This window comes from Hemiscyllium ocellatum, chromosome 4, assembly GCF_020745735.1.
Source record: "Hemiscyllium ocellatum isolate sHemOce1 chromosome 4, sHemOce1.pat.X.cur, whole genome shotgun sequence".
Lineage (NCBI taxonomy): Eukaryota > Metazoa > Chordata > Chondrichthyes > Orectolobiformes > Hemiscylliidae > Hemiscyllium > Hemiscyllium ocellatum.
Window position 1 is genome coordinate 28,809,097 of NC_083404.1, and position 26,246 is coordinate 28,835,342.

General features: G+C 42.5%; 1 protein-coding gene and 1 pseudogene across 1 annotated transcript in view; both read right to left on the reverse strand.

Annotated features, from left to right (window-relative positions):
- Positions 1-23,981, reverse strand: part of LOC132811753 (collagen alpha-1(XV) chain-like) — a 262,882-nt gene extending 238,901 nt beyond the window's left edge. Inside the window, exons 1-2 of the mRNA XM_060822847.1 lie at positions 23,809-23,981; positions 23,597-23,676 (exon numbers count right to left, since the gene is read on the reverse strand). Of these exons, the coding sequence (XP_060678830.1) occupies positions 23,597-23,676; positions 23,809-23,819 (91 nt within the window). The 5' untranslated portion in view covers positions 23,820-23,981. The remainder of the gene's footprint in view (positions 1-23,596; positions 23,677-23,808) is intronic.
- On the reverse strand, positions 19,278-20,822 carry LOC132815152 (dnaJ homolog subfamily C member 17-like; annotated as a pseudogene).
- Positions 23,982-26,246: the final 2,265 nt, after the last annotated feature.

The window sequence follows — 26,246 nt, forward strand, 5'->3', positions numbered from 1 at the left end:
AGAGACTTTAACATAAAATCTAGACTGGTCCTTCAGTGCAGTACTGAGGGTATCAGTAGGTAGGCACTGGGCAGCAATCAACTCCAAACTTGAACAGGAAGGATATACTTGATGAAGTGCTTATGCCCGAAATGTCGATTCTCCTGCTCCTTTGATGCTGCCTGACCTGCTGTGCTTTTCCAGCACCACTTTCTCAACTCTCATCTCCAGCATCTTCAGTCCTCACTTTCTCCAGGGAGGACATACACATGGCTCTTCTTATACAATCAAAAGATAATTCTACAAAATTGAACACGAGGTGGCAACGTCACTAGCTGGGAGCAGAGATCAGAAATTACGGTGCTTCTACAATGGGATATACACCACAATCTCTGGATATGTTCTCCTAGTGGATATGGCACCATTTCTGAGAATGTAATTTTGGAAAGCAACTCCTGAAGCCTCCACTATTTTAATGCGGCACGCTGAGGCCTCCAGCTTCCTCTTTCACCATGGGAGCATAAAGCATTCATCATTTTATTAAAATGTAATAAAACCTGGGCTCCTCGCCGAATACCCCCTGCCTGTTCCACATGTTGGTAGTATTTCATTAAATTCCATTGCCAGACGTGGGTTGATTTACATTATTACAGGAGGAATTATTTCTCAATAGTGCGCTCAAGGAAGCACAGAAGAATAGAACATTTTCAGCAGCAAAATAACTCACAGGCGATGCCACAAAATGAGCACTCACTGGCTGCTGGTCATATTCAAAACATTTTTCATGCACAAGTTGGAAATATGTTCATAAATGCCAAGATCCTCCTGACACATTATGACGTAGGTCAGAGAACCAGACTGATGTAATCTTTTACCCTTCCCACACTCTCTGGACATGGTTTTTTTCACTCAGAGCATTAGATTAGATTAGCTACAGACTGGAAACAGGTCCTTCGGCCCAACAAGTCCACACCGACCCTCCGAAAAGCTACCCACCCAGACCCATTCCCCTACATTTACCCACGCACCTAACACTATGGGCAATTTAGCATGGCCAGTTCACCTGACCTGCACACCTTTGAACTGTGGGAGGAAACCGGAGCACCTGGAGGAAACCCACACAGACATGGGGAGAATGTGCAAACTCCACACAGACAGTTGCCCAAGACGGGAACTGAACCCGGGTCCCTGGCGCTGTGAGGCCGCAGTGCTAACCACTGAGCCATCATGCTGCCCTCAAGCTTTATCGTACACTTCATTATGACCTTTCTTGGACTGGGAACATAAAGATGTACTTATGTTTAGCATGAGTAATTTTAAATCTAGATGTCAGCCAGGGCTTAGTGGGAGCAGTTACCCTTTATGCCCTAAGTCCGGAGGTTGTGGGTTCAAGTATTTCCATCATCCTTTGAGAAATTGAAATTATAAGCTATGACGATACTCCAGTACAAAGAGAGTGTTGCACCTTCAGAGGCATCCACTGCCCTTTGAGTTGACATAGATTGATCCAGTGGCCCGACTCGACTAAGAGCAGGGCAGTTCGAGAGTATTCTTCATCAACACCACCTAACAGAGATGAGCACATTACAGTTTGTGAGACCTCACCATGGATAAATCAGCTGCTCCATTTCCTATAGTGTTTATACCTTCAAAAGAGTTTCATTGGTTCTTGGGCTTCACATTCTTAGGAATGTAGGGAGTTTTTACTTTGGAGTCTGCATCAACTGAGTTGAAATTATAATTGGAATAATTGCTATTGAAGGAGATGACCTGCATCTTACTGCCTTAAAGTTCTTGAAAATAGCGTTGCTGGTAGACAATGGTGAAGAAGGCATTTGGCAAGCTTGCCTTTATTGGTCAGTGCACTGAGTATAGGAATTGGGATGTCATGTTGAGGCCACTTTTGAGATACTGCATTCAGTTCTGATCTCCCTGCCATAGGAAGGATGTTGAGAAACTTGAAAGGGTTCAGAAAAGATTTAGAAAGAGGTTGCCAGCATTAGAGGGTTTGAGCTATAGGGAGAGGCTGAATAGGCTGGAGCTTGTTTCCCTGGAGTGTCGAAGGCTGAGGGGTGACCTCATGGAGGTTTATATAATCATGAGGGACATGGATAGGGTAAGTAGATAAGGTCTTTTACCTGGGGTCAAGGAGTCCAGAACTCAAGGGCATAGGTTTAGGGTGAGAGGGGAAAGATTTAAAATGGACCTAAAGGACACACGTCTCATGCACAGGGTGGTGCATGTATGGAATGAGCTGCTCTAGGAAGTGGTGGAAGTTGGTACAACTATAACATTTAAAAGGCATCTGGATGGGCATATGAATAGAAAGGGTTTAGAGGGATATGGGCCAAATGTTAGCAGGTGGGAGTGGATTAATTTAGGATATATGGCTGACATGGATGAGTTGGACCTAGGGGTCTGTTTCTGTGCTGCATATTTCTGTGACCTGATGATTGTAAATTCCTGCTGGTTATTAAGTGACTTAATTTAGATACCAGGTTACTATTTTGAAGAATAGCAGGGGAGCTATCCCCGGTGTCTTACCCAATATGTATCCCTCACTTAAGATTTCTAAAACAGATTATCCAGTCATTAACGCAGTGTGTTTGTGAGATCTTGCTATGCACACATTTGCTGCTGTGTTTTCTGCATTACAGTAGAGACTATCTCTAAAGTATCTTATTGGGGGATATAGTGCTTTGGTACGTTTCATGGTCATGAAAGGAGCTATTTAGACTCAAGTCTCTTTTCCTCCTCCATGTGATACATTGTTTGATTCTAAACTGAGACAATCAAATAAATTCATCTATGCACAAGGAAATGAATAATCATGACATTTCTACTTTTATTCTGATGTCAGAATCGTTCCGAAATGCTGAAGAAATCACAGGGCCACCAATGTGGTTTCAAAAACAGCCCTCCTTCCAGCAGTGAAATAAATGCAGCTGGGGATGATTCGAAGTTGGCTCCATCCCAGAGTGAACATTAAATATTTTTTATGAATCACATCAGGACAGTAAGTCTGTATTTTACTCAATTGGCATTGCTGATGGTAGGCCACGGTTGGTATTTATAGTTATACTGACAGCCCTGACAGGAGTCACTAAAAATTCCAACTTATCAATACTCCTCATCAACTTTACATTGTTACTAAATGGAAAGGGTTCAACAAACATCAGGATGGTGAAGAGTTTAATGTTATGGATGATCCACAGCAACAAACCTCCCATATCAGTTAAACTTCAAAAATCAAACTGATTCAATCAGATTGTAGACATAATCTGTGGTTCAGAAGTAACATTCGTTCCAGACGGTCTTCAAACTCCACTTGAAGAGTTGACCACATAATCCTGGCTGACATTTCAATGCCAGACTGGCAGAATGTTGTACTGTCGGAAAGTGTCACCTTTTGGACAGAGGTTAAACCGAGGCCCCGTCTTCCTTATCAGGTGGATGCAAAAGGTGCGATGGTATAACTACCATGGCCTGTATGGTGGCTCAGTGGTTAGTACTGTTCCCTCACAAGCACTAGAGACTCAGGTTCGATTCCATCCTTGGACAACTGTCTGTATGGAGTTTGCATATTCTCCCGGTGTCTGTGTGGGCTTCCTCCAGGTGCTCCAGTTTCCTCCCACAATCCAAAGATGGGTGGATTGGCCAAGGTACATTGCCCATAATGTGCAGGTTAGGTGGGTGAGTCACAGGAGATGCAGAAGTTACAGGGATGGGATGGGTTTGGTTGGGAAGATTTTTGGAGGGTTCAGTGTGGACTTGATGAACTGAAAAACCTGCTTCAACACTGCAGGGAGTCTATAACTTTGAAGCATTGTCCTGTCCTATCAATCAAATCAGATATGTGTCATGTCATTGCCATGTCTTGCTGGTGACAAACTACCTTCCATGCTTTCTAACATTATAACAAAAGCCAATACTTCAGCAAGAGTTTATTGGCTGTAGAATGCTTTTGGATATCTTCGGACTGTGAGATTACTTCATAAATCCAAGATGCTTTCCTTATCCAAGTTGGTCTGTAGGTAACTCCAGTCCGGCCCCAAGTTGAAACTTCCCTCTGAAATGGTCTGGCACACAGTTGTAACAAAAGCAGCACAATAATTTTTTTAAAATCGTGGCTCACCACTATCTTCTCATTGTAACCAGGAATGGGAAATAAATGCTGGCTGAGCCAAACATTGTCAAGATTAATTGCTTTTTTTCACACAAGAACTTTACAGGCATTTTTACTAAAACCTGCAGTATTGGGACACAGTGACTGAGGTGACCCAGATATTGAAATCACTTCTGTACCTCAATAATTTCCCTTAAAATTGCTGTGAAACTCATTGCAGAGTCTGAAAGGTTCAACATGACCTATAAAAGGCACTCAGAGTTTTCAGCCACTTTAACAGACCTAACCACATTTTATTACATTATTTTTCTTGGTGCAGATATGCATTTCACATGTGCTGCCCTTGGCAGGGGAATGTTGAATTCCCCATTCAGAGAGCCGTAAGTAGGAATTCTGCATTTGGACTGGGAAAGTGCAGCTTGCAAGAACACAAGCCTAGGTGGCACTGGGTCAGCTGTCACTATGGAGGGCACAGTCCAGCCTTGCTCAAAGGCGAGTGTGGATAGCTCCTCAATAATAAACCAGCCTATTGCCGTCCCGAATCCAAAACCTATGTGACCAGGACACTCATTGCGTGTCACCGCTGCTCCCCACAATCTCACCCCACAGGTTATTTTAATGGCTGCTATCCCAGCCCAAAGCTGAAACAATTGGCAGGATGTACAAGAGATGGCCAATCTGCTGCTGTTCACTTTGTGTCCCAACAATACAATGGACATTACTGCAATGAATGCTCAGACTTGTCTGGTCCCACTGTGCTAAAAGAAGAGTAGACAATGGCAACACACTGCATCTTAGGCAGATGTCCAACTGCGGTCTAAATAGGCGCAAGCTAAAGTCAGTGAAATGTGAAGTGACATGGAAAATATTTGCAGGCAACCCTAAGGTAATCTCAAGCAGGTTTCAGCTATTTGGCAGGCTAAGGCACATCTTGAGGACAAGGGATTCTCAGGCAGATCTGAGGTATGGACAGTTTCAGTCAGGTCTGGGGTAGAGAGCAGTCTCAGGCAGGCCTATGGTAAGGAGTCGTCTCTGTGATAAGGGACAGTGTCTATGATAAGGGCCAGTCTCTGGTGGCCTTGGACATTGCCATTGCATGAGCCTCATTCTCTTGTGGCCATGAGCACACCTATCTTCTCCAACATTCCTTGCTGGTGACTGACCAATCCAATTCAAAGGCTTCAACATGGAGTTACACCAAGACACACATTTGGCAGCTCAGTTGCCTAAAAATGAGCTGAAGCCACAAATTGCCTGGAGGTCCTTTGCTTATCGGTATGGGTAGCTTACCAGTGCAATCCACTTATTTTCCCAAGCGTGAAAATTGATCACTTCAGGTTCACTTAGACCTTGCGATAATTTATTTTTGCCAATGCAAAATAAACTTGCAAAAGTTGAGACAGCTAATTGGTCAGCTTATCACGCGACACTGATAAACATTTACTTGTAGTTACTGAGACCTTTGTAGTTACTGCAGTGAACATTAAATTTGCAGCCAAACTTCACCAGTGGGAAACTGAAGAATGAAATCTCAGTCTCCAAACAGCTGGCAGGCAAGCATTCCACTTCAGCAATTCCAAATTAAATAGTCACAACAATGTTCGAACACCATCAAATTGCCATGGTGTGTTTCTTTGTATTTTGAGGAATGGCAAAGAACAATCGGAATCCAAAGGAATCCCTGTCTGGGCAATGAACCAGCCCCAGATCCAGTTCTGGGCTGTTCCAAATCACCAGCTGGAGGTACAATGGGACTTAGTTTACTGCTTCAGGTAGAATGAAGAGCCCACCAAGGCTGGCTGTGGTCTTCAGCTGTGGAATGTGACATGATATAAATGTGTTTAGGTAGCGGGGGAGGAAATAGCTACAAATGGGAAGGGGTGTGAGCAGAATTCCTATTTCAATTATTTGAAAGATTTCAATCTGATTCTTAAGATGCTATCTGCAATAAACAAATTCCTGCAACATGACTTAAGCAATTTGTAAACCCATATTATGTGAACTGCAGAGAAGTAAGCACTCGCAAACTCAACTGGCCTCTTCCATTCCTTTAGTAAAGAAAATTGCTTCATGAAAGAATATTTTCAACAAATGTCAGAGGGTGATGAAGTGGATACTCGATTTTTAAAAGAATGCAACTTTTAACTGCAAGTTCACAATTTTAAACATTCCATGCTGTAAATTAAAGCTGATCTCTCTACTGTCTAAGAGCTTGGGTCACATGCCTAAGACTATCACCACATTAGATGGAAGAGTTATTCAAGGTTGAGTTAGATAGATTGTTGATAGGCAAGGCAGTCAAGGGTTACTGGGCCACAGACGGAAAGGTGGGGTTGATTTCATAGCCGAATCAGCCTTAGCATACAGTGGAACAGGCTGAAAGAGCCAAAAGGCCTACTCCTGCTCCTCTATCTCCCATTCCTTTGTCTGCTCAAAGAAGGCATAGCAAACATTAACAGCTCCTGTATCAGGATTAGGTTAGCAATCCAAACTCATAGGATCCAGTGCTCATAAATAAAGCTTTTGGAACAAAATCAGAAAGCTTCTAATTAGTGTGAAGGTGAAATGATGGCTGAACTGTAGCTCTGTGGTATTGATGCAAGGATGTTTTATTACAGAAATGTGCACTTGTTAAAGATATCGGATATTTTGATGTCAGGTCGTCTTTTACATGATATGATGAGGGATGAAGTTCAAATAAAGATCAAGTCCAGAAAACTGAGCAATTTAATGAACGTTGATGTTAGAAATTGTTACTAATTTAGTGATGTCTTTTTAAAGTTAAATACATTTTATTACTATTATGTATTTACATTTTGGTACAGTTCACTATGTGGTTATGGTTATAAATAAAGTTGGTACAGCTCTTTATTCAGGCTCTTGACGTATTGCCAGCTTTTCTCAGTGGTGTTTGTTACATTTTGTAGGTGCAGCTGACAAAGCAGCACATGGTTGCTTCAACTTATGTATCCCGGTATTCACTAATGGGAATGTTAGGCGTGGGCACATCTGGAGCAGCACTCCCAAATATTCCGTGCAGTGATTCACAGCACAGCAGATGATAGCATCTTCAGTATTTCACAACCGTGCTCCCCATCTCCAAGTAAGTCTCGGTCAGCAATGATGTACACAATCCTTCTAAACACCCCAAGCATTGCAAAGAACCTGAAGGTCCAGATGCCATGGGCAGACACTGCATCATTCTGCTGCAGCAGATGCATTAAAAATCATAAAATTACTATTGAACAGGGTACGTGGGAAGAATTATCCCCTCTCTTGTCTGGTGTGAGTAATGACAAGAAAGGTGGGAAAATATTACGAGAATGAAAAATCAGATTCTACTAATTGAGAGAGATTTGCCCAATTTTCCCCTCAAAGTGTAATCGCAGACTTCACAATCTTATAATTGAGGGGTGGCTACCTTATTTCTATGTATTTGCATCTTATCAAAATACAAATCCACCTCATTTATATGCCACTTCTAATTTCTCTCTCTTCCACTGAGAAACTACTCAGCACAAATTCCTGCTGTCTCATTCAGAGCAGGTACCTGGTGCTGCAGCTCACAGAACTCTTGTCCTGGCCGTGGTGCAATTGTCTTCAGAACAGCATCTCTGAATGCTCCATGGTCACCATTCTCCTCGAGCCTTCATTCAGCAAACCACCAGCCTCATCACATCATACCGGTTAGTCTCGGATCACCTCACACACCACTTCAGCCCTTCAACACTTTCCTTTAGAGCACAGGGATATCGATGACTTGCATGTTTGATCAGGTTGCTTTATGCACTGTAATGTATCTCTACACAGAGGGTTTTCCGCTCACATGGATAGATGCATCTCTTGGCTCCTAGCTTACTTACATAGCACTCGTTCACTTTAGTGCTTATTTGGAGGCTGCCAGACTCTTAATCTTTTATATTGCTTTCTTAGCACACAACTTGCTGGCTTCACTCTGAGCTACAGGCTGAATGGTGCTGCATGGTGATATGTTCAGTCCCTATCCAATTGATAGATTGATTGTTCAGTGCTTTCCACCATCACAAACATCTTTCTCTCCCCGTGTACTATAAAAACAATGTGTTACACACAGAGGTGTCTCTGTGTGTCACACATTGTTTCTATAGCACACAGGGAGAGAAAGAAGTTTGTGATGGTGGAGAGCACTGAACAATCAATCTATCAGTTGGATACGGAGTGAACATATCACCACGCAGCGCTGTGATAAACCAAGTCAGATCTGTGGCATGTACCAGCAGTTTACATGGCAAATACACTGCATGTGACTCAAGCAAATGGCAATGTGTGAAAGTCAAAGAAGAGCTGTCTTTAGTGAAGTGAAAGGGAACCACAGTCTGTCGGGAGGTTCTGCTACAGTGGGTCATGGGATCATCCTATTCCAGTCATGGCAATGACCACTGAGTCAGTGAATTGGTCCAACCAGAGTTTGGGATATGTGTCCTTGCAGATAGAGATTGGATCACAGTCAGTCCTGCAGGACAAATAGATGCAAGCCGTTCAGGGATTCCAGCTACTTAAGACTTCAGTCCAAGAAGTTGGCATGTACCACAAGATAAAGTTGATTTACAAAGTTTTTTCAACTTTTTATTCCCAGTTATTCTGAATTTTTCTGACCAAAGTCTCTCCTCTTTGAGATCTTGTCCACAAAGGCTCTAGTTTGCTCTGTTTGCACTGGGCTGAAAACGCTTGGGCTTAGCTTATAAACTTAAAAGTATCTCTTTATTTAAATGTGGGGCCATACTTTTCCACAATTGAACAGAATAGACTGAGTGAAACATGGAGACAACCTTCAACGGCTCAGGATGTGGTTTTGGATCTTATAAAGCCAGAGGTATCACATTTTATTCTGGCACGGTTTTCTGCTACGGCTTTCCAAGAACAAGAGATCCAGGTGACCACCAAGAGCCAAAGACTCAACCCTTTCATGAAAAGGGAGAAATAGAAAGTCACCATCACCTTATTCCTCTGAATTGCAAGCTTTGTTCTTGACAAATGAAATGTACTTCGAAAAATGCTGCCAAATAATATTGCTCAGCTTCAAAGAACAAAACAAATTTTGTTCTTTCTATACGCACATACATTCTCTAAATGTGGGTGTTGCTGCTAAGTGCTCCATTCATTCCCCCTCCCTAGTATCCCTTAGAGAATAGTGGGGGGCCTTTTTGCTGAATGATGCAGAGAAGGCATTTCCACACAGCTGTCCAGGTGTTCATACCTCCCTGGTGTAGTCATGCTTGGACAATTGTGGGAAAGATACACAGATGATGAGCATTGTTTGATTAAGGACCGGAAGCACATATAAAGAGAGTCAGCTGGGATGCTGTGGGCTAGGAAACAGAGATCAGTAACACTACATTGTCTGAATAATCCTACAAACAAAAGAAAGAGCTGTTCTTGTTTCACACTGATCCATTTAACATGCTGCAGGTTGTCAGAGAACAAAGAAAACAGAATAACCAACTTGATCTCAATCTCACCTCATTTATCTATGTATAAAAGTATGAGTATAATGATCAATGCATGGCTGTAATCGAGATAAAGTTCCATCTTCATAATGAGGATACCCTCTAGCTTGTGTAGCTTATACTGTGCTAAATGGAATAGATTTAGAACAATTCAATAGTTCAAAATTCAGCATCTATGAGGCACAGTGGACCATCAGCAACAGCAGAATTGTACACAACTGGTGGCTCAGTGGCTAGCACTGCTGCTTCACAGCGCCACAGACTCGGGTACAATTCCAGCCTCGGGTGACTGTGTGGACCTTGCACATTCTCCCCGTGTCTGCATGGGTTTCCTCTGGGTGCTCTGATTTCCTCCCACAATCCAAAGATGTGTGGGTCAGGTGAATTGGCCATGCTAAATTGCCCATAGTGTGAGGTGTATTAGTCAGGGATATATATAGGGTAGGGGAATGGGTCTGGGAGGGTGACTCTCCAGGGTTAGTGTGGACTTATTGGGCCAAATGGCCTGTTTCCATGCTGTAGGGAATCTAACCTAATCTAATAAACTAAACCACAATCTGTAACCTCATGACCTGACATATTCCTCACTCTGTAGTGCAATAGTACAGGCCAGCAGCTGCACTAGGAAGACCCTAACACTGAGCTGTCAACCTGATGAATTTTTAAAACAAGATTAAATACATGCTAAACAGTGGAAGGAGCATTTGGCAAACCAAACCAAGTGATCATACAAGAAACAGATCAAATCAAAGCTCTTCAGTTCAACCAAATTTAATCGTGACTGGTGATGGATAATTAAACAGCCAAATGGAGGTGAAACTGCATGGTCTTATGTCCAATGGTTGTCAGTTTTGTTCATGAATGACCTCTCCTTCATCAGTGGAAAGACTTGCATTTATGTACCACCTTTCATGACTATTGGATGTCTTATTGGCAATATAGTTTTGAACAGTAATTACTATTGTAAAGCTGGAAATGTGGTAGCTAATTTGGACACAGCAAACTCCCATCAATAACAATGTGATAATGACCAGCTAATCAAATTTTGTGATGGTGCTGGAGAGATAAATATTGACCAGGACCCCAGCAATAACTTTCCTGTTCTTCAAAGCAAAACATCTTTTACATCCACCTGAGAGAGCCGGCAGGCATCGATTTGACTTCTCATCTGGATGACAGCTCCTCCTATTCCACAGCACTCCATAGCACTGCACTGGAAAGTTGGCCTTGATTTTGTGCTCACACTATTTTGTCTCAGAGGCAAGAGTGCTACCAACTGAGCCATGGCTGATACAGACTAGGCCAGAGGTAAGGCTGCTTACTAAAGATTATATCAGGCTCAGTTCCATACGTAGATCCTCAAACAGGAGCAGTTCAAGTTCAAAAGCAGCAAGACTTGGACAACATTCAAGTTTTGGATTTTTAAAAAATCAATTCATGGGATTTGCACGTCACTGACAAGGCCAATATTTGCAACCCATTCCTATTTGCCGTTCAGCTGTCTTCATGAACTGCTGCTATCTGTGGAAACACCCGTTATGCTGTACAGAAGGAAGTTCTAGGATTTTCACCCAGTAACACTAAAGGAGCAAAAATGTTGTTTCTAGTCAGGTGCATGTGTTACTTGGAGGGGAACTTGTAATTTGGCAGTGTTTGCATATATCTACAGTCCTTGTCCAACTCAATGATGCTGGTGGTGATGGTAGAAGTTTCATGTTTGGCTGTTACAATCAAAGAAGTCCTGGCAAGTTGTTGCAGAGCCTCACAGAGATGGTACACATTGCAGGTACCATGTATTGGCTCATGGAGAGACCTAATGTTTAAGGTAGTACATGGGTTGCTGATCAGATGGACTACTTTGTCCTGGATGGTACTGAACTCATTGAGTGGAACTGCACTCCAAAGAAGTAAAGTGTATTTCATCACACTCCTGACTTGTTTCCTGTAGATGGTGAGCAGGTTTTGGTGAGTCAAGAAGTGAGTTACTCCATGCAGAATTCTCAGCCTTTGACCTACTCCTGTAGCCACAGCATTTATAAAGCTGGTCCAGTTCAAGTTCTGGTCAATGGTAACTCCCAGGATGTTGACGGTGTGGCATTCAGCAATGATAATGTTGTTGAATGTCAAGGGCAAATCCTTAAATTCTATCTGATTGGAGATAGTTGTTGCCTATCACTTATATGAGAGCTATGTTACTTAGCACTTATCAGCTGATGCCTGATTGTTATCCAGTTTGTGCTATATTCGAGTACAAATTGCTTTAGTATCTGGACGGTATTAAATATGTGCGACCATTAGCAAACCAAACTTACTTCTGACTTTACTTTGGATGGATGGTCATTGAGGATGGTCGGGCCTAGGACACTGCCCTGAGGTACTCCTGCAGTGATTTCCCATGGCTGAGATGATTGACCTCCAAAAACTACAATCTTTGTTTTATGCTGGGTATTAATCCAACTAAAGACAGCTATATAATTAATGACAAGAGTGGTAACTCATCTCCTGAGTCTCCAAAATCAGAACCTGTAGGCAATTTACAAGGCACAAGTCAACAGAAAGGTAACTGATTCTCCATTTCTCTGGTTAAGTGCAGCTCCAACAACAATCAACAAAGTCAACACCATCCAAAAACAAAATTGGTCTGTTTGATTGACATTCAGTCCTCCATTTTGAACATTCACTCCTTCCACCATGAATGCACCACAGCAACAATGTGCACTATCTATAAATGAGTTGTGCAGCTCACCAAAGTCCCCTTCAGCTTAGTTCATACCTGCAGCCTCTACCATCTGAAAAGGTCAAGGGATGCGGGCACATGGGAATGTCATGACTAGGTAGTTCCCCTCTAAGTCACACACCATCCTGACTTAGAACTTTGCCTCTACTCCAACACTGTCGCTTGGTGAAATCCCTGGTAATCGATGCGTAACAGCACTGTGGTGAATGTACACACAAGGACTGCAGCAGTTAAATAAGGTGGCCATCAGCACCTTCTCAAGAGCTGGTAGGGATGGGTAACAAATGCTGACCTAGCCAGCAACCTTCACTTGACAGAATAAACTAAATAACAATCCATAGGCCACTTGGTGTGAGATATTGTCAAATGTAGGCAAGGTCAGGGGAGCATTAGTGAATCAGTTGTGATTAATTACTACAGGATAGTCACTTTTACTGATGACAGTTTTATTTTGTGAACTAAATGCCAATTCCCAAATTTCTCTGATAGAAAGTGACCACAAATGCTCTGAATTACTAATTCAGTCCTTTGGATTATCAAGCCATTGACACAATTAATTTACTACCATACTTACACAAACAATAGGGACCAATATCATCTCAAATGTTCCAGAAATAAAAGCACATGATGGAATAGGTAGATCATTAAAGAAAGAGAATATAAGATGTCTAAAATGAAACAAATCTTACTGAAGGATAAATTCATTGCACGACCCTAAGTGAACATTCCAATGTTGTAGTGTTGAAAAGCTGACTGTCTGCTGATATCAGTTTTTCCACAAGTGTGGAATTTTTCTCTAATCTTTGTCTCACAGCATTGCCAGTTACTTTCTCCATATTTTTAAACTGCTATTTTAAACAGAAAGCTTTGAAAGGTTAACCTAGAAGTGTCTTTGCTGAAGGTAAATATGCAAAATTCACTTCAATTTTATAAAGTGATTTGTCCCGAGGATTTGAAACAAACATTTTCTCATTTTGAAATAAACAATAACAGCTATTAGATCAACATTAACCTGAATAGAGTTGAGACTGTGGTGCTGGAAAAGCACAGCAGGTCAGGCAGCATACAAGGAGCAGGAGAATCGATGTCTCAGGCAAAAACCTTTCATCAGGAATTCCTAATGAGGGCTTTTGCCCGAAATGTCAATTTTCCTGCTCCTCAGATGCTGCCGAACCCACTGTGCTTTTCCAGCATCACAGTCTCAACTCTAGTCTCCAGCATCTGCAGTACTCATTTTTGCCAAGTTGATATTAACCTGAATAGTTCAACTGTTAACAAAATACAGAAAATGCAGAAACATACTCAGCACATCAGGCAACAGCTGTAAAGAGGGTAACAGTTAACAATTTTCTTTTGTTTTCTTTTAACATTTCAGGTTGAGGTCCTTCCAACAGAATTGGGAAAAGTTAACCTATAAGTGAAAGGGACAAGGTCATGGAAAGTCTGTGATAAGGTGGATGTCAGGGGAGACTGAATGAAGGAAGAGTTTGTCAAACAAGGCCAAAGGGAATGATGGTGATACAAGAAACAAAGAGGAAGTGTCACTTGACCTGAAACATTAACTCTTGATTTCTCTCCACTGATGCTGCCAGACCTACTGAGCTTTTCCAGCAATTTCTATTTTTGTTTCAGAAACAAAATATGTGTCTAGGACTAATTTTTCAATCATTCGCTCTTTCCAGTCTTATCCCCTTTCACAGGCATTCCTTTAATTTGAGTCGCACCCACTCCTTACTCAAAACCTGTTAGGTCTCTAGGTTTACCCAATTCTGATGCAAGATGCTTGATCGGAAAGTTGGGGCTGAATTTTCCCAGTTTCTGAATGATGTGGACAATGGAGAATAATTTGGGAGAACACGATGAAAATGCAGAAAAGGAAACAGAAATTGCTGGAAGAACTCAGCAGGTCTCAGTTCTGAAGAATTCAGTTTTGAAGAAGGGTCACTGGACCTGAAACACTACATCTGATTTCTCTCCACAGATGCTCCCAGACCCGCTGAGATTTTTTCAGCAATTTTTGTTTTTGTTTTTGTTTCTGTTGTTGATTTCCAGCATCTATTGTTCTTTCAGGTCTTATGGGGAAAAAAAATTACTTTTCCCTCATCAAAGAAAAAAAAGTACAGTTTTCTGCTTAAGATTTTCATGGCTACATTGGAAATATCTGGTAAATGGGGAGTACCTATTCCCATGATTTAATATCTCACTATTTCCTAATCCCATTTCATTTGTATGCAGGTTGCTTTTTCTCACCAGATCCCAGTGAGAAACTGGATAGTGCCTTTCCAGGCATGACAGTCAGAGTGGGTATCTGGCAGGCACTGGTGTCTTCACCAGGTCTCAACCTTGGCCAATGTTACCCAATAGGGCGACACAGGGGCTCAGTGGTTGGCATAGCTACCTCACAGTGCCAGAGACCCGGGTTCAATTCCCCTCGGGCAACTGTCTATGTGGAGTTTGCACATTTTCCCCGTGTCTGCGTGGGTTTCTTCCCGGTGCTCCGATTTCCTCCCACAGTCCAAAGATGCGCAGGTTAGTTGAATTAGCCATGCTAAGTTACCCGTAGTGTTAGGTGAAGGGGTCGATGTAGGGGAATGGATCTGGATAGGTTGCTCTTCGGAGGGTCGGTGTGGACTTGTTGGGCCGAAGGGCCTGTTTCCACACTGTGAGTAATCTAATCAAATATCTTAGAGAATGTTCCACAGGAGTGACTGTCTGCATCCTCCATCCATGGAGGTTGGCAAAACGCCAGCATAACCACATCAATATGGCACACCTTGAAGTAATTTCACAACTGCATTGGGGAGCTCAACAACTCCCTTCATTGCAATGTTGCCGTGAGGCTGCTTTGCACTGGACTAGCGAACATCTCTGAACTCTTAGCCCTTAGCCTCCATGCAATTCCTCAAATTTGACACAGTCAAAATATGAGAAAATGTATCCATTAACTCCATTTCTCTTTCCATTGATATAGCTGAACTGCTGAGCCTGTCTAACATTTTCTGTTTTACTTTCAGATTTCTAGCATTTGCAGTATTCCACTTTTTGATTACATCAAATATTAAGTCCACTTTGATGGATGAGGAAGGGAGCAATTGAATGAGTGTACCGTTTTGGGGCGATATAATTGACATAAGTATTAAAACATAAAATTTCATTGAAACAGAAAGGCAAGTTATAAACTCATACTCATTTATACTTACCACTATTATGAGATAATATGGTGCGCACTTAATGCAGAATGCTCCAAACCACTACATGTTCAGGATCATGGGCCAACCAGCCACAGAGAAAACAATAGAAGTGAGATAGATTAATGGTAGGTTAGCCAGAGTGACCTCTCTTCATTTGCCATGCTCATTCTGGTCCTGTTATGTAATGTTCATAAGATTTTACAATGCTTTATTAGAGCAAACGTTTGGCGATTAATGCACATAGGCATGGGTCAGACATAGGGCTACAATATGGTCACCCAAATTCCTGACCAATATTGACTAACAGAAATCTTTACACTGACAACACAGCTTTAGAGCCTTAATCCAGAGATGGAGATGTAATTTATGGATGAAAATGAGGGAAAATTTACTGATATTTTGCCGATAAGTCTGCAAAGGTCTGGCAATGAATAAAGAGACACTGGCACTAATAAGTTGATGTAGGTCTAAAGAGACACTTGATGAACGGCAATGTAGTCAGTGACGCACTGTAGATACTTTATGCTGAGTATACATCAGCCTTTTCAGACTGGGCATGAGCAACTGTGGAGGCTTGGAAATGTTCTTTGTTTAGGAATCAAATATATGTTACAAACCTCTGTGGAAATCAAACATAAATTGTATTTATATTGCTCCTTTAATGTTGGAAACTGACTGCCCCAAGCTGCAAAGATGGACACAGAGCCAATATAGAAGACATGAGGACAGTTAACTCAAAGTTTGTTCAAAGAGATAGGTTTTAAGGAAGATCATTTAGGATAAGTGGAAAAATTTAAGCAGGAAATTCCAGAGCGTACGGCATACATGATTAAAGATATGGTTGTCAGTGGGATGAGGGAGGAATGCAATGAAGGAATTGGATGAGGCGCAAAGAAACAGAATCAAAGAATGGAGAGTTATTTGCTGTTTACAGGGATGGAGAACGTAAGAGCAATGAGGTGGCAGGGGGACTGAAATATGAGGACTTTAATTTCAAGGTACTTGTAGAGGCAGTGCCAAAGATAGATGAACAGATGTGAAGCAAGTCAAGACTAGACTAGATTCCCTATAGTGTGGAAACAGGCCTTTCAGCCCAACAAGTCCACACCGACCCTTCGAAGAGTAACCCACCCAGACCCATTACCCTCTGACTAATGCATCTAACACTATGGGCAATTTAGAATAGCCAATTCATCTGACCTGCACATCTTTGGACTGTGGGAGGAAACCAGAGCACCCGGAGGAAATCCACGCAGGCACAGGGAGTATGCGCAAACTCCACTCTGACAGTCACCCAAGGCTGGAATGGAACCTGGGTCCCTGGCACTGTGAGGCAGCAGTGCTAACCACTGAGCCACCATGCCACCCCCTAGATATGGTGTCAAGATATAGCGTCTTGGATAAGCTTAAGGCTTTGGAAAGTGGAAGATGAAAGGCCAGCCAGGAATAAATCATAGTAGTTGAGTCTTGAAGTCATGAAAACTTGGATGTGGAGAGTAGATAAAGAGGAATCAAAGGTTGTGCCAAAGGATCCAAAGACAATGGCATTGTTCAATGCAGGGAAATTGTGGCCTCTCCAGGTCTGGATGTTGGACAAGCAGGTTGGCAACACAGAGGCAGTGGAGAGGTCAAGAGTGGTGGGAGTGAGGAATACCTAGGTCTTGACAGTATACATGTGGCCTGGATGCAAATGTAGGTGGAAAATGGACTACAGATAATAAGTTGATGTAGGTCTATAATTACAGCACAAAGAAAGACAAAACAATTCAGAGCAGGAAACAGTGAGTAATCTGCACTTGATCACAAATGATGATCTAAGGCTGTGTATATACCAAAGCTAATTTACTTTTTGATTGATAGCAATAAGAGAAGCAAGGTCAATCAGAATCAGCATAACCGTCAGAATAATTTGGATTCTTGGTGCAGAGCAGATGTTCTGTTAGTCTGGTGTGATTGAGTCTCAACAACTGTTCCAGCTGAAATATTCAACCTAAGTCCGAACATTCCCGCTGCTTGTTCTTTTTTTATTAAATAATAGGATACATTTCCTAGTTAGCAGGTAATCTAGGTAATCATTTCCACATGGAGCCTTTGCATTGTTTGAACAGAGACAAATGCCTTCAACGTGAGCCAGTAATTCTAAATAAAGGCAAACCAATAGAATTACGGAGGATAAAAAAATCTAGCAGGAGAAAATCTGTATGTAATTTTAGATTACTTCGGCCCAACAAGTCCACACCGACCCACCGAAGCGCAACCCACCCATACCCCTACATTTACCCCTTAACTAACACTACAGGCAATTTAGCATGGCCAATTCACCTGACCCGCACATCTTTGGACTGTGGGAGGAAACCGGAGCACCAGGAGGAAACCCACGCAGACACGGGGAGAATGTGCAAACTCCACACAGTCAGTCGCCTGAGTCGGGAATTGAACCGGGGTCTCAGGCGCTGTGAGGCAGCAGTGCTAACCACTGTGCCACCGTGCCGCCCTCCAAATAAAATGCCCTCCAAAATAAATATAACATGGAAAAATGAAAAACTATGAATTTGGTCAGAATCTTATAGGGATCTGAATAACAAGACCGTGTCACGATTTGTGACAGCATCAGATGAGAAATTGTCCAGATTTTTCTCAATACGGAAACATCTCAAGTCATCAATTATCATTTTGACAAGCAGCAAGTCTCTCAGTGGCAGGGATGAGTTGCCAGTTGAAGAGGTTATTGCATGTTAAATGATTCGTTAATGAGCTTCCTATTTTACCAAATGAGCCAAAAACACTAGATATTGAGAAACCCCACCAGAGGATTTGGAACGAGTGACTTTGTGACTGCAGCTCACTGCTTACACCTCCAATTTCTTTCCATCACAGGATGGATCAGGAATCTTTGCTGCTATTACTATCTGCCACTGACATGTGTTGGAAGGCTTTGTAGATCAAAACTTAACCTGTTTTGCTGCAAAATGGACACATCTTCCTAGTTGATCAAGCCCTGAAGTTGCACTTGAACCTAAAGTCTACCCATTGTGTCGCAAGATCTCCAACCAGTTTCCTACGAATCAGGATTAATTGTGTATTTCATCGTCATTGTGAAAGGAACTAGATAAGTGCAAGTCTTTCTCATTTTTGTAACCCAGTAATTGTGAAGTTACCACAGTCTATAGGAAGATAAAGGTACCTTTTCCTGTCTTAGCTTTTCCCTTCATAGCTGTGCTCTCTCTGGACAGTTAAACTTGTCACATATATAGAATGACACTTCATTAAGGTTCCAGGTTTAACGTGAGTGTAGAATTTTTTTGGTATTGCATCAATGCAATATGTACGTGGTGTAAATTGGATTGTTCAGGGTGAATTAACTCCAAAGTAAGGTAAACTGGGTTGCTCACGTAAGGGTTTCAAACAAGTGGCAGTTTAGATCCTGACTTTGAATTTGGGCTACATTTACACAGTTGTGTGATATAAAGTGAAATCATCTCTATGGTCACGTGTCCATTGTCATTTAAACACAACCCGATCATGATTCAAAGTGAAATCATCGTGGCTGGGAGTCTACCAGACTTAGGTTAAAACATAAATTAGGTCATTCCTCCTTGATTAATTCCAGGATATTTAGAACATTTACTACATCAAGTTCCATTGAAAACCAGATGGCAGGAGAAGTGGGTTTTTTTGCAGATTAATAAAAATAAAGAGCAGTTTATTTCGGTTCAAGAGGAACAGAAGGGAATCTGAAGCATTTGCCAATGCCAAGTTTAAGAATCATTCTCTTGATGTAGTTTGATGAGCTGCTGTCATTCTGCTGCCAATCGCATCCTCATCATCACAGGACTTCCATAATCTCGTTCTGAGCGTGCTGTATTCTGGAACAGATAAGAGGAACTTGTCTCCAAAGATGATGATGCAGGGTTGCTTGTATTTGGAGGGGGTGATCCTTCCAACCAGGAGATCTTCAGTGGGTTACTTGTTAGCCCTGTCTCATTTTTAAAAGCAAGCTCAGCAGTCTTGGTTGAGGAGAATTCCACATTAGCAGATCCTTTCTTTTTCTAGATATGAGCAAGTTTAAAACCTCACCGTACTTGTTCAAAATTGAGAGGAGGTATTCATGAGAGTAGCCATCATTTGATTCGTCATCCTTCTTTCACTTCCATTTCAGTTTCCGTTTAGGGGTTGAGTTGTTTACAGAATCAGTTCGGACATCACTTTTATTGGTCAGAGTATTGAGTAGAGGAGTTGGGTGGTCATACTGCGGCTCTACAGGACATTGGTTAGGAAACTGTTGGAATATTGCATGCAATTCTGGTCTCCTTCCTTATCGGAAATATGTTGTGAAACTTGAAAGGGTTCAGAAAAGATTTACAAGGATGTTGCCAGGGTTGGAGGATTTGAGCTACAGAGAGAGAGGCTGAACAGGCTGGGGCTGTTTTCCCTGGAGTGTCGGAGGTTGAGGAGTGACCTTATAGAGATTTACAAAATCATGAGGGGCATGGATAGGATAAATGGACAAAGTCTTTTCCCTGGGGTGGGGGAGTACAGAACTAGAGGGTATAGGTTTAGGGTGAGAGGGGAAAGATATAAAAGAGACCTAAGGGGCAACTTTTTCACACAGAGGGTGGTACGTGTATGGAATGAGCTGCCAGAGGAAGTGGTAGAGGCTGGTACAATTGCAACATTTAAGAGGCATTTGGTTGAGTATATGAATAGGAAGGGATTGGAGGGCTATGGGCTGGGTGCTGGCAGGTGGGACTAGATTGGGTTGGAATATCTGGTCGGCCTGGATGGGTTGGAACGAAGGGTCTGTTTCCATGCTGTACATCTCTATGACATTATGACTCTATCGGATCCTTGCAGCCTCTACTCTCTCTCCAGCAGTATTTGTTCTTTGACAAGCCTCTGCTGTTCCTCTAAATGTATGGAGCCCTCTTCCCTTAGCCTGGCAATCACTTCATCTAAATTCTTTGCAATCTTAATTTCCTTTGCTTCATTGAGCTGGGCTTCTCTTTCATGGGCCTCTAAATCAAGCTTCACTTTATTTCTCTTGCAGACGAGTTTCTGGTTCCTCTCTGCTGCCCACTTTTTCACTTTTCTGATTTTATCATAGGCTGCCTTTGCAGCTACATCTGTCAGACTTTCCAGAGCCTGGGATAACTGATGGAACAATTTCACTGCCTTGGGTTCTTGTCTGGGTGACATTCCAAAGCCTTCTGTCTGCATGCTTTCTTCATCGCTTTACCATTGGCATCCTCACTAACCCCCAGCAATGAGCAGAGGTCGAACTGCAGGATTGCTTTCGCTGCCATTGTTCTTCACATTAAAGGTAACCTAATCCGAGGCAGTGATGTTGGCCTTTCCTTTTATCCTGACAGCGAACAAAATGCCAGAAGTGTTTTAATCCAGATAGTTTACTGCTGAAGTGAAAATGCTTTTTTTTATCAACCAGCCAGGCAAGTTCAGGAGATTAGATTAAGGACGGTGTTTGTGAGCAAACTATTTACATTCATCCACTTTTTAGAAACATGGTGCGGTGAGGCCATGGGTTGACTTAAAGGTTCAATAACTCTTTAAACCCTTCTCTCCATCAACTGTCAACTCTTGAAGTTCAACAAACTGGAAAATGAATAATCTTCTAAACATATCAACAGGAATTTTCACAATTAGAAAACAAGTTGACTTTGTTGTCTATAACTCATACCATTTTCCATTTTATTTGAAGTTATAGTGGGTCTTTTTTTTATTTGGATCAACATCATTTTGAAAGCTAATGTAAACTACAGCTTCATTGAGGTTTTCATGCAATATGCAGCGTAATTCTCTGAGACCTCTTGTTGCTGTTTTGTTTTTGCCAGTGGACTGACGATGAAGGGATTCATTGATCTGCACTCAGAATCGTCGAGAGGTTCAAGGAAATGACTGAAAGAGAAGCCAGTCATTAAGGTGGGAGAAACGTAGCAAGGCAGAAGAAAAAAGCTTGAGACTGCAAGCTTATGGTGGTGTCGGACAGTGAGTGCAACAAACTGTTTACAGGAGCGAAGGCAAATGCAAGGTGAAGGATTGGATAAAATTGAAGAACTATGGTGCGGTGAGGCCATGGGTTGACTTGGAGGTGAACACAATATATTTGAAACAGACGATGACAATGACGGTTGATGTGACGGAAGTGTGGGACCAAAACCTGTGAATTAATTTGGAGTTTCTGTTTGTGGAATTGAAAAGAACATTGGTGAAGTTGAGCTGTGAGCACCAGAATTAGGAGCAGGAGTAAGGTATTCTGCCCTCAAGACTGGGGAAGAGAATTCCACAAACTCATGGCCTTCTGAAAGAAACAAATACTAATCTCAGTGTTTAATGGAAGATCCCTAATTTGATATTGTGCCCCAGCTCGAGACTCATTTTGAGCTAATGTAGAGACAGTGCACAGGAGATTTAGAACTTCTAGAATCCCCTACAGTGTGGAAGCAGGCCACTTGACCCAACAAGTCTACACTGACGCTCAAAACAGCATCCCACCCAGACCTGCCCCATCCCTGTAATCCCATGTTTCCCATGGCTAATCCACCTAGCCTGCACATAGAGTTATAGAGTCCTAGAGATGAACAGCATGGAAACAGACCCTTCGGTCCAACCCTTCCATGCTGACCAGATATCCCAAACCAATCTCGTCCCACCTACTAGCACCCGGCCCATATCCCTCCAAACCCTTCCTGGACACTTTGGGCAATTTAACATCTAACCTGCACATGTTTGGACTGTGCACCCAGACGAAACCCACCCAAACACACGGATAATGTGCAAACTTCATGCAGACAGTTGCCCGAGGCTGGAATCAAACTCCGATTCCTGGTGCTGTGAGGCAGCGGTGCTAACACTGAGCTACCGTGCAATCCAGGTGGGGATGTGGATGTAAAGGCAAGGAATGAGGTATTGGCATTGGGGCCAAAATATCATTCTGAGAACTCAATTCAGGATTAGGTGGGATACCATGGGAATTGAAACTCAGGTTCAGTTGTAAGGGAGCAGGCTGAAATGAAGAATATCCCGTGATATTCCTGGGAGAAAACAAACAGAATGGACACAGTGTCTGTATGGAGCTAAAATGAGAAATCCCATTTCATTTCCTGGGGGCAATGCGATCATAAATCAATTCATTGGCGAAGAAGACTCTCCCATTGTAACATTCTTCAGTTTCTCAGGCTGATGAATAAACACAGTGATTCACCTGCGCATGTGGGTAGCACTCTTTAAATTCCAGTAAAAATAAAGGAATGTCACATTATACTCTTAGAACATTTGGCATATCCAGCTTAAAACATAAATTCAGAGCATACGGACTGACCTAATTCACAATACAACATTGTTTCATTAGAGTAAATATAAATTCACCTTCACGTTGACTGAGGACCAGGGAGAACATTAACTTTTTCCTATTAAAACAGAAACCAGGAAGATGTGCAAGAATTCATTAATTTGTAAAGCTATTTTAATAAAATCCCAGTTCTGTTTAAAACCGGCATCTGTGTTGTAACAATATATTTGCAAATGCCTCTCCCACGGCCCCTCTTCATGGCTGTGTGGTGAGTACTGGCAGCCTGAGGTGAGCTAACACGTATCAGTGACCTGCCAATTCAGCTAAATAGTTAAAGCAAGCCACTTGTAAACTTGAAGTTGCTACCACACAGTTCTGCAGCCTGTGCCACAGAAATCATAGAAGCCTTTGAATTAGGAAATCCTTTCCATGTCCTCATCCAATCCTCATTCCCTAAAGTACAAACACTCCTTTTTACCATACCAGCTCAGTTTGCTTTGGGGAAGCTGGTTAAACAAAGTATTGATGAGATACAAGGCGAAAACGAATGAGAACATGGAAAGGTTAAAACATTTCCAAACTGAAACGCTTTTATTTTGTATTACTGGATTTTAGTCACAGTATAGACTGAACGCTTAATGCTTCCCAAATATAATACAAAGTGAATTTCTGTTCCATGAGACAAGAAATTTTAAAAAAGGAATTAAGATGCACACTGCTGTTACAACCTGCCCCTGACTCCCCACTCGTCTCCCTCCTGCTGGTCCTTACCTTCCAGAACCTGGGCGGCGTTGGTCATTCTGCAACACCAGAGAAAAAGGAACATCTGGGTCAGGGTGGTCTTGCAGAACCTGCCACACACGCACGGAAAGAGAGAGAGAGAGAGAAGGGAGGAGGAACCACAGAGCAAGTTAGCAAAAAGCAAGTACTAAACAATAAACAGAGGCTAGGGGGGAGAGGGTGTGGTGGGTACAGTCCTTTACCTGTAGTCCATGTCTAATGTGAGGAGAATGACCCAGTTATGGCCACATCGATGGAAATGAAGGAGCCCGCTTCAGCCGCCAGTGAATGACAAAAGCCTGCGACTGAGACTCTCTGCTTTCTAACTCTCACAGTGTAATCCGAGCCCTCTCTCTCTCTCTAAGGAGAGATACAGACAGCCGTCTGACGGCCCCAGGCTGGACCCCCCCGCCAGCCGGACCTCCCTCTTTCCCCACCTCCCGGCACGGAAAATCCCTCCTCCCAGCCCTGACCCTTCTCATTCAGTCAGAGAGTAACCAGAGCATGGGAGCTGCCGGCATCAGACCAAGCATCTTTCCTTAACTGGAGGGGGCAACCGTTTCACTGTCAACGCTGCAAGACTCGGTACTAACCAACTGACATCAAACTCAGGCTACAAACACTAAACACAGCTAGCACTAAAACTTAACCAGAAACATGCTGAGGAGAAAACTAGCAACAGTAAAAGTGACCAGCTAACATCAAACCCAAACTGCAAACACCAAACATAGTTAGCAGTAAATCTCACCAGAAATACCCATCCCCCGCGAATGGCAGCCAGCATTAAACACGGGTTGCAAACATTAAAAACACCTCGTTTCAATATGAAACAAAAGTACTTTCGTCTTTCCTGAAGCAGGACCACCGGACCTGAATCAATAACTCTGCTTAAAAACCGAAAGAACTGTGGATGCTGTAAATCAGAACCAAAAACAGAAGTTGCTGGAAAAGCTCAGCAGGTCTTGCAGCTTCTGTGCAGAGAAATCACAGTCAACTTACGTGTCCAGTGACCCTTAGTCAGAACTCTGTCCTCTGTCCTGAGGAAGGATCACCGACCCAAAATACCAACTTTGCTTTCTCTCCACAGATGCTGTCAGACCTGCTGAGTTTTTCCAGCAGCTCATGTTTTTGGTTCTGATTTCCAGCATTCACAATTCTTTTTTTAAACTGTCTTCCTTGTCAGTTCCTCTGGTCGAAGGGTGCCTTACTTCAGCTCTGATTTGCTGGGTTTCAAGATAGCTGCTAAACCCTACATGCAATCTACAGATTCTGTCACATCCAGGGCAGCTGGTGGCTTGTGGGATTGGGTAAGTGGGTGGCTTGGAGGTTTCTGAATTTTCTCTGACCTCAACTTCACCTCTGCCTCTGCTTGTTCCCAAAATAACTCAGTGTGTTCAGTACCATCCCAAATTAACCTCTTCCACTTTGATTGGTGACAGTCTATAGACTCCCATGAGCCAGCAGGGTATTTTCACCTCTTCAGGGATGCATTGGGGACATCCTTGAAGCATTCCTGCTGTCCTGGGAATCTCCTGCTGTGACTAATGTCCAAGTAGTGCAGTTTCCTGGGGAGTCCAGTTTCTGGTATAAGAACAACTGATGCAGTGGAGCTTGTTTAGCCTCGAAGTTGGAACATTGGCTTGGGAGAGTAAGTTACTGTTGGACCATATTTCTTGCCACTGAATCTGGGAGAAGGCACCCCTCAGGTTATGCTTCTCCAGTACTTTGAGGAGCCTGTTGTATGTGTCTAGGTCTTCAATGCATATTAGAGTGCAGGGATCACTTATACCTAATAAACTATGAGCTTAGTTTGAAATTTTGGTCCTCAAATACTCTCTTCTTCAGTTAGCCCAAGGTTAGCACATAGGAGGTGATCCATCAACATCCTTTTTACCAAAACCAACTAGTTGAAGCCAAAGCAAAGTATTAAATAGTATACATAGGAGAAACATGCATCCACATTAATTTAGACATGTACTTATGCCAAATAATTACATAAACTAATTTGTACCTTTGTTACCTCTACTCTTGACTATTCCATTGCACCCTTGGCTGATCACCCACATTCCACCCTTTCCAAACTTAAGGTCATCCAAATTTCTGCTGCCGTGTCCCAACACACATCAAGTCACACCATATATTGGATGACCTACATTCGTCCCCAGTTAAACAACATGGTTTTAAAGTTCTCAATCATTTTCAAATTCCCCAAGGCTTTGTACCTCTCGCCACTATTGTGGGGAAAATCACCAGTCAGAGTCGGGGTTCAGCGGCAGAGGTTATTGTACAAGGAAATACTGGAGCTCTGGGGAGAGAAAGACACCCACAGCACAGTAGTCAGCTGCGAGTCTTCTCTCCCGCCGGAGCACAGGTCAAAATACTTTTATACATTTTGTAATATAATAAGTCAGTGATGAGATTATTGTCCCTGTAACATAGTTTGTTTGTTGTAAACATTGCAGAGTCTATGATCGTTTTGGTGCAGTCATTGTTGGTTCCAACACAGCCTTTGTTAATTTCAGCGTGGTCATTGTCAGTTTCAGTGCAGACATTGTCAGTTTCAATGTTTGCACAGACATCCATTGCTATAGTAATGGGCGCTAATCGCTCTTCCTGAGAAGGACAATTACTGCAGCCCTGG